Source organism: Pleuronectes platessa, chromosome 12 (genome assembly GCF_947347685.1).
Source record: "Pleuronectes platessa chromosome 12, fPlePla1.1, whole genome shotgun sequence".
In the NCBI taxonomy this organism is placed as follows: Eukaryota; Metazoa; Chordata; class Actinopteri; order Pleuronectiformes; family Pleuronectidae; genus Pleuronectes; species Pleuronectes platessa.
Genome location: NC_070637.1, coordinates 23,673,063 through 23,687,558, shown reverse-complemented (window position 1 = coordinate 23,687,558; position 14,496 = coordinate 23,673,063). Strand labels below are relative to the sequence as shown.

General features: G+C 41.8%; 2 protein-coding genes across 3 annotated transcripts in view; both read right to left on the bottom strand.

Annotated features, from left to right (window-relative positions):
• The window catches only part of LOC128453932 (poliovirus receptor), a 214,067-nt gene extending 209,073 nt beyond the window's left edge, over positions 1-4,994 (bottom strand). For both annotated transcript variants that reach the window (XM_053437074.1, XM_053437075.1), the window contains exons 1-2: positions 4,779-4,994; positions 2,418-2,738 (exon numbers count right to left, since the gene is read on the bottom strand). In XM_053437074.1, the coding sequence (XP_053293049.1) occupies positions 2,418-2,738; positions 4,779-4,839 (382 nt within the window). In that variant the 5' untranslated portion in view covers positions 4,840-4,994. The remainder of the gene's footprint in view (positions 1-2,417; positions 2,739-4,778) is intronic.
• LOC128453930 (protein NLRC5) overlaps positions 1-14,496 on the bottom strand; it is a 359,511-nt gene that overhangs the window by 314,339 nt on the left and 30,676 nt on the right. The gene's annotated exons all lie outside the window — the stretch shown is intronic.

The window sequence follows — 14,496 nt, the reverse complement described above, 5'->3', positions numbered from 1 at the left end:
GGCACCGCACGGTCGTGGACAGTGCTCAGACGAAGTGGAGGAGACAGAATAATAGAAGGAGTGGGGGGGTAGGTGGGAGAGCACTCGCATGCCACACCAACACAACCCCGGCCTCGGGAGACACGCTGGCCCTGGGGTGCAGTGCGAGACCCTAAGCACCTGTGGGGGGGTTTTGGGTGCCATGCAGTCGAATCAGGCTGTAGGGGAGAGCGGGGTAATGTGGGACATTTCTTACATTTGCTCCCCTCTAGAGGAGCTAAAATTATATATCAGTACACATTTCCCATTAATTCAGGATGTTTTCTAGCAATGGAAATGATCAGAATGTCTTCAGGACAAAGGACAGTGAAAATATGATTGTTTTTAAAAAAGTGGTCTTGTGTCCCACTTCACCCAAGCTATGGTGTAAAGTGGTCCACTTACTTTTTCCACTTTAAAAGTACCATAACAACACATGTTGTAATAGTTAAAATCCAGACAGCTAGATTGACAACCACTAATATCGGACTAGTTACAGAATCATGGGGATTGGTCAATTAAGCACATTTATGATTATTATGATTCATGTGATCTCTTGCACACCCTAGCTTACCTGCACATTGTTTCTCTGTCAAATTGGCAGGGACAGGGATATTGTTTTTCTCTGCGTATTCAAATGCCAGTTCACGTCACTTAACTGGAGCAAGGCCATGGAACTGGTCAGCTAATTGTTTCAAGTGTTTGGCTCCTCCTCCATCTCATCTGTGAATATTCTCTTTACCTCAGCTACTGCACCCAAGGCTACTGATTATACTTTCCCTTTCTCTCTTTTCTTTATGAATCTTTTGAGGGTTGTCTTATCAATATTTCTATCCCTTCCAGCTTTTCTTAAGGACTTCTTTTCTTGCATGACCTCAGCGGCTGCACTCTCCATCTCTGTGAGGGGTGTTTGGCCCCAGGTTGTCTTCCTGGTGTAGTTTCTTGGCATGATGGCTTTTCTACTATGTTTATGACATTACAAATAAAACATATATAATGTAATATAAAACTAAAATATGTTTAAGATTAAACTTAAATTGTGCTTCATGTCTCACTTTACCCCGAAGCCACCGTTTTAGAAAAAACAACATCTCTTAGCAATTCAGGCTAATCTTCAGCTAGCATCAATCACATGGTTTTATATGTTGGAAGTTCACCAACATGTATGATATAAGTTTTTCTACCTGATTCAATTTGTTTTGACACAACAGTTGATTAAGTTCAAAGCAAGAAAATTAACTTTTACATGCAAAAAACAAATTTTTGTGAAAAAACATACTTTGCACAGCACCAGCACCAACTTCTCCTTCATAGCAAGGGGGGAAAGGGAGGGGCTTGAAAACATAATGGTCAAATGACCCCAAATGTGTTCTGTTGTCTAGATAGAGGGGGTGTACCACATTACCCGATGTCCCACATTACCCTGCTCTCCCCTACCGGTAATGATCCTTCCGCAGGTTCACCTACGGAAACCTTGTTACGACTTTTACTTCCTCTAGATACTAGTCAAGTTTGATCGTCTTCTCGGCGCTCCGCCAGGGCCGTTAACGACTCCGGCGGGGCCGATCCGAGGACCTCACTAAACCATCCAATCGGTAGTAGCGACGGGCGGTGTGTACAATGGGCAGGGCCTCAGCAGCCTGTGAAAGACTGTTTAGTGTTGCAGGGCTCATCTTCAGACCAGGTAGAGCATGCATAGGCTTAAATAACTTTGAGAACCTGCTGCTTTTGCGGCTGAACAAAGCCTATCGGTAGTGTTGTTGTACATACAGGATTTAGTCCAAAGGTCTAAAGGTCTCTTCCAATAAAGGTTATTGATAACATTCCACTGAAATTTGATTTTTGCACTATTAAAATACTTATTGGCAACTAGTTATTATGTCTTCCGCTCCATGAAACGCATGTTAATGCTCAGTAGTACATATATGGTACTTTAATGTATTTACATACAAAAATTCCCCTTACATTACTTTTGCTTTTATACTTTAAGAAGTTTTGAAACCAGTACTTTTACACTTTTACTTAAGTAAAAAGCTTGAGTTGATACTTCAACTTCTAAAAAAGTATTCTTAAACCCTAGTATCTATACTTCTACTTGAGTAATGAATGGGAATACTTTTGACACCTCTGATTAGCTGTCTCTCAAATCAGGGGCTGCATTTGAAGACCGAGCTCCAAAGAGTGGATCCGTCCCCTTCCAACCTGTCCCAGGATTCATTGCACTTTAATGACTAACATTTTTCAAAGAGGTAATGATGCCGGCAAGCAACGAGACGTCCAATGGTTAAGTATCAGCTTCAACTCAACCCAACAGTACACGTGTTAAACAAGGTAACAGCAATAAGAGACAAATATCATTTCTAGTATTTGTGTTCTGTTTTCACTGTGAGTTTCTTTACCAGCTTCTCTCAGGTTGATAAATGACGACTTGCCGGCTCCAGTGATGGTGTTGGTGTAACACTCGTATCTGCCCTGGTCCTGAAGCTGCAGCCCCGTCAGCCTCATCGAGGCATTTCCACTGGAGATCTGATCTGTGAACAGCGATGTCCGGCCTTTGAAGCGCTCGCCCTGGCGTTCAAACTGGTCTCTGTCACTGTAGTAGGAGTGAACACGAGTGTTTCCTTGTTTCACATGCATCCAGTAAATTTCTGGGTCTGTACCAGGTTGAAAACTGCAGGGTAAGATGCAGCTCTCCTCTAAAACACAGGAGACCTCATCATCTGTGAGACACCGGGTAAAAAAACAACCAGTTCAGGATCAACTGTGGTGAATAGAAGCTTTTTTCAAAGTGCAGTTAGAGCATTTGCTCACAGACGGATTGTGAATGTAAATCTCCTGATGGAACTGTCTGTCTGTTTAGCTGTTGACAGTTAACATACAGTAGATTTATCTGAGCTGCTTTCACAAAAACAACCTCCTGCCACACGAGGCAGTCGAATGTGTAACTTACATTTACTGTCAAACCAAAGATATGAACTAAAAGAGGCTCAGATTCACTCAGAGTTGGAAAAACTGTGTGTTGATCACAGAAATGTTCATTTTGAAAATTTACTCTGAGATTCAGCAAAATCTGAATTATTTTTTTTTTATCCTGTGTGTGTACGTGCGTGCGTGCGTGCGTGCGTGCGTGCGTGCGTGCGTGCGTGCGTGCGTGCGTGCATGTGTGTGTGTACACAGAATAACACACGCGCACACCCACTTTCAAAAGAAACCCTCTGTATAAACCTCTGGTATAAACGCAGCTCAGCTGCAGAACCGGTTGATCATCACCCAGTGTGAATGTAAGCTAATTTATTTAGTTGCCTTATTGTGAAGGTTTGGTCAGTGAATTTGGGTTTCCTGTCATCCTAAGCAGTGTACCGTATGGGACCTTTACTGTGAAGGGTCACCAACGGAAGTGGTTGTTGTTTTGATTGAGCTTTGACTTGATGTGGAACATAAACAACATGTCTCCTGGTTCAAGTCCACATTGTTCTTATTTTACTGTGACCTCTTTGGCAAGGGCGATGAAATATATGATGACCAGCTCTCAAGAGCCAGAGGTCAATTCAGTTGAACTTTATTTAACTTTATTTAACTTTATTTCAGACTCGTAGGTCTCGTGACTCTTTGAGAAAATAAAATCCATTAACTTGATTTGTGTGGTTTAAAAAAACGTTTAAACTCATTAGACATCTTCGTTTTTATTTTTGTTCTGCATATATTATTATTATAGTGTCAAAGGTAAATCATGTCTGAACTTTTTCCACCTTTAATGTGACCTAACATGAACAATTCAAGTGAAAAACAAACAAATCATTTAGGGGGAAAAATTTAAAACTTAAAATAACCTGGTTGCCTAAGTGTGCTTTGTTGAATCACCTTTTATTTTTATTACAGTGCTCAGTCTTTTGGGTAGGAGTCTATTAGCATGGAACTTCTTGACTTGGTAATATTTGCCCACTCTTCTTTGCAAAAGGCTCCAAATCTGTCAGACTGCGAGGGCGTCTCCTGTGCACAGCCCTCTGCAGATCACCCTACAGTTGTTCAAGTGGATTCAAGTCTGCGGTCTGGCTGGGCCATTCCAAAACTTGAATCTTCTTCTGGTGAAGCCATACTTTCGTTGATTTGGATGTTTGCTTTGGGTCGTTGTCGTGCTGAAAGGTGAAATTCCTCTTCAGCTTTCTAACAGAAGCCTGAAGGTTTTGTGCCAAAATTGACTGGTATTTGTAATTGTTCATAATTCCCTCCACCTGGACTAAGGCCCCTGTTCCAGCTGAAAAAAAGCTGGGCTTAATAATTATACTAGGCAAAGCAAAGACTGTTTATTCGATTCCGGGTGATGTTTATAAGTTTGATTTGTGTTGCTGTGATATTTTGGTTATAAGTTATTTGAAAGTTATGTTAGTTATGTTATGCTCTTCCCAGTCTTTCTCTGCATGCAACGAGCTACTTCCTCTAACCTGGCACCAACACACACACACACGCATCTACCCACACATCTCTCTGACTCCCGCCTCCAGGGGGATCTGTTATCTTTATAGTGGCCAGCCGCCATTTTGAAAGCTCACACACTCACATTGACACACACACACACACACATATGCTACTCACATACACATCTTTATAAATTTTCAGTAGTTTGCGTTTTTCTACTTTTATTATCTTCATCGTTAATGTTTTTCTTCAACAAATGTTTTTCATTAATGTTGCATAAGTGTGAATTTTTCCAACCTCTACACTGTCACAAACTCTATATAGAAAGATCAGACTTCACGTACCTGCTGTGGTGAAAGTCCACATGATGAGGATCCACACAACCAGAGACTTGAACACAGACATCTGTCTTTCATTGTGTGAGAACTGAATGTGGATCAATGGAAGAAGAGACGAGTTAACAGCTGGTTGGACTCATGATACCGAGTCAGAGCAGCTGAGGTTCAGACTCTGCAGAGTTCAGACTGTAGACTCACAGACTCTAAGTTCCACTGTGAACATTGTGTGATGCAAACCGAAAGTGACGTAGCGTTAAGGTAACAAGAGTCTACTCACCGAACAACCGGGTCTCCGCTCCTCCGTGTCTGTTACTGAAGAACAGGCCTGAAACCTGGTGAACTCCTAATAACCGAAGCTAAAGTCATAAAGACAAACGAACAGTAAACGAGTCAAAAGCTTCTCCAGCGACTGATCCCGACACGATCACAGTGGACGAGAGAAGTGAGAGAACACGGTGTAAATAAAGAGGAGCTTGACCTCGAGGTCAACACATCCAGGACATGTTTCAGATATCAGGTTGATTTGAACCTAACAAACACACTTCAGCTTTCCTGGAGCAGCTGCTGCATTTATTCATCAACTCACCGACTCACACTGTGTTGTGTGATTTTGTACTTTGACCCTCTGGCTGCACCCTCTTTCAGACAGATCACTCCACCCCAGGGCGAAGCTTATAATCATTAAGAAATTTATACCATCGATTAATAATTAAACACATGATCGTCGGTTCGTCTCCTAAATCATCCCCATGAATATAAAATGAAACAAATGAAAGTGAACTACTTTAGTCTGTAAACAATACTTTAATTCAAAATTTAAAAATATTACATATGAATGTGAACTAGTTCACATTCATATGTAACATACTTTAACAGAACTTTAAACTAGATCATTTTAAGTGTAAACTGGCACAACACTGAGTATAACTAAGTACATTACATTACATTACAATTTATACTTATAACTTTATAAGCTGTGTTATAAAATATATTTTGCGGCTCCAGACATTTTTTGGGGAAGAGGAGAAATGGATCTTTTGATAGTAAAGGTTGCTGACCCCTGATCAAGACAAATCATTGCTCAGGTCACAGAAGGTCGACGTCATACTAAAGTCTGATGATCAACCACAGTTTACAATTACTAACATTTACATTTAAATATTAATGAAAACTCTAACAGACAGTTAGAACTCTCTCTTTCATCAGCTGTAAGTAGTAGAAAGTCAAAGTCCAATTCAGGTCACCTCATGTGACACATCCCCAACCTTTTAAAAGAAAAACAGACTTAGTCTTTTTAAACTTTTGCTTTAATAAAATAAAATACTTTCTATCATTGCTGCACCATACATTGTTTTTCCCTTTTGTTTAACCAGCAGATCACCACAACACATAATTCCTCTTCTCCCATTTCCTCAGTTCCTCCACAGAGGCAGAGGAGGATGAAGAGCAGGAGGCAGAAATTCAGGAATCATTTTGGGTCCTGGTCCAATTCGGGCTCTAGAAAGAAAACAACACAATAAGAACATTACTTTATCCTATTTTAGTTTGATACTGTATGTGTTGTGCAGTGAAAGGGACATTTCCTTCCAGGACCTGACACTACGGTGGCCCTGATGGTGAAAACACAACATATTTCACAAAGCACTACAGGGACTGACTCTCTCCCTCCTTGTGTCTCTCACCAGTGAAGGTGAACTGAGGGAAGCTGCTCAGGTCTCCTCCTCCATAAAGTCTCTGGAGCTTTGCTGTCTCCTCTGACAGGTGACGCTCATAATCGGACTCCTCCTCCACTGGTCCTCCACTCGACCTGAGAGGAGACAACAGGATTCATAGCTGTTCATGTACGGTTTTAACAATGTGGTTCAATTACTTATTAACCTTTAAATAAGCAGGACATCTACATCCTACATTTTCTCTCTCCTAGACAGATCTGATCAAATCACTCAAGCTCCTTTTAATATAATAAAACGATATGATAGGAAACTTATTTTGTGTGTCTACCTGTGCAGGTTGTTGTATTCTCTGATCTTCTCCAGGAAAAGTCTCTGGACTGGATCCAACCCTGAACCACACACATGGAATTATTAAAGTTAAAAACGTCTGTTCACTATAAAACAAATTCTGTAAAATTCTAAATTTCTGTGTGTGTAACAGGCCCGGCGTCAGGGGGTCAAATAGGGGGGCAGTGCCCCCCCGCCCGTGTCTCTCTGCCCCCCCATTGGCTGTCAGAGGGGTAATGATTTTTTTTTTCCTGCCGAATTTTTTTTGGGTGGAGTTATAATTTGTTTTGTGTGTCACATTGTATTAATTAATATTCAGTTAACAGAAATCAGTCAAATTTAAAATACTAAAAATATTTTAATATAATTCAATTAATTACAGCAGATACGTGTCGGCTTGTTTCACGTGACACGTGCGTGCTGCCGCAAGTGACGCGCCGACGGCTGTTTACGTACACTGCCGTCTAGGAGACAGAGGAGATGTGCAGAGTCTGCAGACGGAAAAATGGATATTAGAAAATTCTTCCGACCCCCGCTGCCACAAACTAATGCTACACGAGCGACAGCTGAGCCGTATCAGAACCACCGTATCCCCGCGGCGGAGAAGGAGCTGCAGGAGCCAACAGCTAGTGAGCAGCCCCAGCTAGCTAGCGGTAGCAACACAGCCGCACAAGCCCCCCCAGCAGAGCGGTCCGAGCGGGAGCGGGAGCACGCCGATTATATCGCCAATCCCCGCTGCAGCAGCGGGCTCTCCCAAACACAAGGCCATGATCACAGTGGTCCTCCTGATGATTTAGGTGAGGACAAGCCCGCTCAGATCATTTTGAAGAAGTTTCAAGCGTTTCAGTGAACGCAACAGTGAGCTAATGACCGCACTTCAATCTCTGGACCCAAACAGTGAAACGTTCCTTGATGTCAAACATGTAAAGCCCATTCTGACTTTATCAAGCACTGAAATCAATGAAGCAGAGTTTGTGGTTGCTCGCCACTTCCTCAAAACAAACATGACCGCTGACGATGAAACCTGGACAATATCACGGATTATCAAGACATTCCACAGCGCGCTGGAGGCTATGCCAAGTGTGATGACGGCCTTTAAACATGCACTGACGTTTGGAGCATCAACAGCCATGTGTGAGAATTCTTTTTCTACTTTAAAAAGTGTTCTCAAAGACAATAGACTCAGCATGCTGCACCAACGAAAAGCACATTTAGTGCAGCTGGCCTTTGAAAGAGACTTAACTAAAAGATTTGCTACTGAATGGAAGGAAGCAGTAATGAAGAGGTTCAACTCTGGGAGACGCCGACTGCAGCTCTACTAAGTGGTGAGTAGAGAAGATATGTATTTAAAGGGGGTATGATATTGTGATTGCTGTTGGTTGTACAACTGGTTTTCATGTGCATATGAAATGAAATTTGACAAATTTGCTTGTTCCGGTAATAATATACCATATAGATGAAGTACAATATGTATGTATGTGCAGATCTGTGGGAAAATCAACACTGCCCCCCTGTGATCATCACATGCCCCCCTCACAATATGGTTCTGGAGCCGGGGCTGGTGTGTAAGGATCTAATTACTCAGATACACACAAGTGTAAGTTGCACTGAATATAAAACTGTGTGTCACGTCTGTGTGTTCAGATTTAATATTTGATGCAAACTAACTTGTACTTCTTTCTTCTACCATCTCATCTTTACTTCTCCCGAATCCCGATAGTTAAACTTACCATCTGTGAGTCAATCTAGACCAGGGGTCGGCAACCCGCGGCTCTGGAGCTCAGGAAGTGTTGGAACAATCAGTGACCACACGGGGGAGCCAGAGGAGAAGACATCTGCAGATTCATTTCGATTTCAGTGGATTAATGGAAGCTTGGAACTGCAGGTGGCGCTAGAGGACAAGATAGAAGTCACCAAAGTCATGAGCAGAAGTCCTGATGAATAAAACCCTAAATGTGTCACATACAGAAAGATAACACACAGATTTATAAAAATACATTTAAAAAAAACATTAAATGTGCCAGAACAGTAGATGAAGTAAAGTTTCATAAAATTATGTTCAAATACAAAATAGTGACAGATATAAAATACAAATCCTCTTCTTCATCCTGAGGTATTTGTTTGTCTTTCTGTCTCAGACAGCATTTCCTTCTTTTCATGGTTCGTGTTCTCATCACTTTCTTCATTGTCTGAGCTGTAAACAAAGTTAAGAAAATTCAGAGAGACTGAAATCTTAATCTCCTGGATTTTTATTCTTCATCAGTCATAAACACAAACTGCGGAAGATGTGAAACTATCAAACATCAGGACATTTTATTTTTCTCTTAATCTTATTGAATCCATTGAACTACTTTTTCTATATCATGCATTTCTTTGTACTTTTGCTTTTGCTCCACAAACCTGAAACAAACGTCTCCTCCAGGAAATGACAGAAATAACAGATGAAATTATCTGAGACGTTCACAGACACATCTGCTTCATGTTTACTGATATAGAAACTTTCATTTTACAGAATGAACGATACTAATAGATGTTACATTTGACCTAAATACAAATTTTTTGAATTTGTGTAATTAATAATACAGTTCATGTTTAAACTGTAAGATATCAAGTCACAGTCTCGAGGCGACAACGACCTGAAAACTTTGATTCATCGTTAAAAACACAAAAGTATTTGACCTGAGAAACAAAAAGACACAGTGTGACAGTTCCTGTATTTCCACCGAGGCTGCGTCGCGTGAACTTTCCGATCAGAGGTCAACAACTAAGCTACACTCACCTGAACATCTATCAAACTCAATGAATCAATGATTCAACGTGAGCCATCTCTAAAATGTTATTATCTTTAATTCCTCCTTGCACCCCCACTCTCCAACTCGTCTCTTAAAGACAGAAATCAGACGGAGACACTTTCCCGTCCTCATTTCCTCACTCACTCAGTCTTGTGATATCCTGTAGTTTTCTCTTTGTCAATCATCAGATAAAAACTCTTTTCTCTTCTCACTCCTCTGCTGCTGAAGCCTCGAAACTCTTTAAGAACAAATAACGCAAATAAATGTTCTCAATTAAGAAAGGTTCGTAAGTTAGACAGATGTCTCACTCTGCTCCGGTTTACCTCAAACATGCGTTGAGGGAGAGAAAGAGGTTAAATGTAACCTGAACCTGAGCTTAACACAAACTTCAACTAAACTAAACTTCATCATGTTGAGACAAGTGTCTCCACAAAATAACACAAACTGTTCAACACAACAGGCCCAAAATGTCCACTGTCTTCAGGACATCATCTCTCAGACACTTTCTGTCCCTTGTCTCTGCTGTGAACCTCCCATCATCAATTATTTCCCAGCATGCTGCTGTTCCGAGAGGCCTGCTACAGTCTCCCCCTGGTGGTTGTTCTGAGGTGGTGGTCGAGAACGTACAACAAGAATCTTCATCTACGTTTGTATAAAACGGCCTTGGGTCAGTTTTCTATTAAATATGGTAAAATGTTTATTAAACAGTTTCCTCAGAGACTTAAAGATGCTCTGCTCTTCATCGACTCTTCTTCATTCTGTAAATGTCTCATTCACTTTTCTTCTGCTTGTCTCCATTATGTAAAACTGGTGATTTTGTTCTTTTACCTGCACCAAGGACGAGATGTTTCCACCAGTTTGTTTGAAGAGGAAAGAAAAGCTGAGTCATGATTCCAGTGAAGTCGGTGGAAGGATGTTTATTGAGCATTAAAGCAGAGACAAGTAGAAACACAACTTTTCTCTCTGAAATGTTTTTCTTCTCGTTACATCTGGTTTGTCACAGAGGAAATTATCCATGTGTTTGATTCATAGACTGAATATAAAGGCTTTGACTGGGATGTGCTGCTGTTATACTGCAGCACCACCTGTGGGTCAAAAGTAGAAAAGCAACCACTGCTCTGCACCTGATGCAGAAATGAAAATATCCCATTTTTAAATCCAGAGTTTTGATCTTTTATGTCAAAGACGAGACTCTATTTTAAACTCAGTGATTTGATTGTGTTTAGCTTTGTGTTGAACTAAATCAATTTGTGACGTGAATCCAGGAACTTTAAGATCATAAACAAACATATACACAAAATGTGGTTATACACACATGGAGACATACTGGGGGACAAAGATGGAACATAATAAAATAAACTGAAACACATATACAGTATGTGACACTTTACAGAGGGTTTATATATTCTGCTTGTGTTGTGTCAATTCAATAAACACATTCTTCATGTGAATAAACACAGTCGGTGTGGAGGGCCATCTAGTGGTGAAGTTACATATTACAACAACCTCCTCTGATTCCTCTGGAGCTCTGTCTCCACTCTGCCTCCCAGCAACAAGGCCCAGTCAGAGCCGCTCTACACACAAGCTGCTGCTGCTTCAGCCTCTGGATCCTCAGGACACAGCTCAGCCTCCGTCCACACACACTGTCCTCTTCACACTCAGCTCCACATAGACCCCCACCTGTTGAGAGAAGAAGACATCAGTGTTACAGAGACTCACTTCATCAGCTGTGAGTCAGTGATGCAGCACATCCAGTAGAAAGAGCAGCAGGGACTTCAGTCCTGTTCAGAGGTGGAGCAGCTTCCTCTCTTCATGTTCACGTGTTGGAATGAACACGCTAAGAGCTCAGTGTGTGTCCTCTGCATGTCAAAGTGCAGAGTGGACACCTGAGAGGTGGATTTACTGCTGTTACAGGTGAAGCCATGTTTCACTGTGTGTTGATGAACATCTGCTTCTGACAAACTGGGACCAGAGGAGACAGATGGACCTCAGCAGAGGTTCTGCTCTGTATAAAGAGCTCCTGGTTACCATGTGATGAGGAGAGGCTTCAGTCCCACTGATCTCAGAGCTGTGACAAAGATCCACCTGATCAGTTCTTCACTGATGAAGTGAGAGAACAAACTGTCTCAGATCAGATGAAGACGACACGTCTCTTTCCCTTGTGTGAGGCTGTCAGCTGTGGTCCAGCTTCATTTCCTGTTTACATGAAAACAACAACAACTGTCGTCTTCACGTCAACTCAATCACATGATCCCAAGCAGCTTGTGGCTCGTCTGATTGGCCGACGGTTGTCTCTCTGTGTCTCTGTCCAATCCTGACGTCTGTCCTCATTGTCCTCTCACAGCTTCACTGAGGAAACACTGAGGCCTGAACTACGAAGACACTTCAACATGTCCAGGAGATCTTTCTGAGATCAGCTCAACTGAACCTGACAGACACAGTCAGGCTAAGTGGTCACATGACGCTGGTTACCAACTCGTTAAGTTAACTCAGGTTTTCCTCATCGAGATCTGAGCGTGCACATAAAAGGGGCGGGGTCTACTGCGTATGACCAATCACAGACATGGACAGTTTGACTGACAGCAGAGCCTCATATTTCACGAGGATCAAACTGTTCTATAATAAAAATCAGAGGAGAACAAACACATGATCCAGAATAAAATAAACTCAGTCACAGCTGCTAAATGCAGGAAGAACAGCTGGTAAAACATCTGGGATCGTGTCAATGTGTAAGTTACAGCATCACCTGGTGGCATTTGGTAAAAATATATTACGTGACCACGACATAATAATGTGTGAACGAGATAAATAACTCGAGACCACGAGATCTGGATCTGTTGTTTACTAACAAGACGAGTAGAAGAGAAGAAGACACACACTGTCTCACTGTCTCTGAGGACACACACTGTCCCTGAGGACACACACTGAATCTGAGGACACAAACTGTCTCACTTACTCTGAAGACACACTGTCTCACTGTCTCTGACGATCAACTGAACCAACCAGACGTTGATTTAAACTTCCCTTATCCGTCCCTTTAAGGAGAGTGTGCACCACACAACAGTGTAGAGTCACTGTGGTCAGTGGGCGGAGCTTCTATACTGGTTGATCTCCAACTTAACCTGGAGCAGGTTAGCCTTTCATCAGAAGTTACCATGGTGATTTACCTCGTTAAGAAGTGGACGAGCTTCGTAGAACTGAACAAACTAAACCTGAAGTTAACCTGATAACCACAAATCCTGCTTGGTAGCACAGACCCTGGATCTGTGATACTGACTGTGTTTAGTAAAATACTGATGAAAGCAGCGTGGACTGACTCAAACCATCTACTGACCTCAGAGTCTCCAGTCGACAGGTTGAACTCTTCTGTAGATCAAGCAGCTCCTTGTGTGATGAGAGCGGCAGGTCGTTGTATCTCAGATCCAGTTCTCTCAGATGAGAGGGGTTTGACCTCAGAGCTGAAGCCAGAGAAGAACAGCTGATCTCTGACAGACTGCATCTCTCCAACCTGGATAAAGAATAAAACTTAACTTTAAATTAAACTGAGTTCATGTGTGAAAATAAAGGACTTTGACTAAACATCACTGTCTCTGTTTTCAGACCTGAAGTCTGAGTCAAGTTTTTCTGGACATTTTCTGGAACTTTTCCTGCAGCCTCCTAATAAAGTTTCTGAGTGAGTCCATGTGAGAATAGAGCAGGTGAATGTCCAGAGGATTCACAGAGAGCGAGTGGACGTGTTGATGAGGTTTCTAACACGTGACTGACGTGACACTGGAAGAACTCAAATATCTCAGGATGAAGAAGAGGAGCCGTACACGTAGAAGATGAAGACATCAACTTGGAAACACAAGGAGATTCCAGAGCGCCCCATCTGAATGCTCCCACATGTTCCTGTTGCTGTGAACGAGTCGGACCCGGACAATCTCCTGCTGCTGCTTCAGCTCCAGAAAATGTCCGACCCACTTGTCAGAACATGTTCCACAGTTGATGTGTGAAAGGGCGAGCAGTTCTATGATCATGTTTTCTTGAAGTGGTGATGATCTGAGCAGCAGTTTGACCAGTTGAAAGTGGTGCAGGGAGCCTGAGGAACACGTGTGTACAGGGCGGGACAGAGATCTAGTGGTGAAAAGATAAAGGCATGGACGACCCCGTGTAAGTCTTGAAACCAGAGGAAGGGTTTCATGTTGGAAATGAACCCAAAGTGGAAGAAACAGGGCTGAAGAACTTGGTCCTAAAAATAAAAGGAATCAAATATAATCAACTTGGACTCTGGACCCTGAGCCCAGTCCCAGAACACCAACGCAGCACGCTGTCATGTGGTCAGTCCACAGGACCACCGGGACAAGTCCTGGTTAGCTTCTACAGAAACATTACATGTACACATTGTTCAGCATTGGATTGTTTCTCTGTCAGTAAAACTTCAGTCACATTGAGCCTGACTCTGTCCTCAGCGCTCATTCTACAAACATCTCTCAGCTCAGTATCAGTGTTCACTGTTAGGAACACATGTTCTGACCTTTGACCTTAAAGCTCCAGTGTGGAAGATTCAGGTGAAAGGATCCATTGTTAGAAACTGAATAGAAAAGAATCCTAGAGATGTTTTCACGAGTCTCATCTGAATTGTACCAACTGTTGTTTTCTGTACTTTAGAATGAGACATTTATATTTATATACTTTATATTTAAATACTTTATATTGACATATTGTATACTTCCATACTTTATAAATAAATATATATTTAACTACTTTATATTTACAGAATTTAGAATAAAATACTTTATATTTAAATATACACATTATATTTAGACTGAACCTTTAACGTTAAAACATGATGTCTGACCCCAGAGTCTCCAGTCGACAGGTTGGACTCTGTAGAAAACCACACAGCTCCTTCACTGATGAGTCCTGCAGGTTGTTCCAGCTCAGATTCAG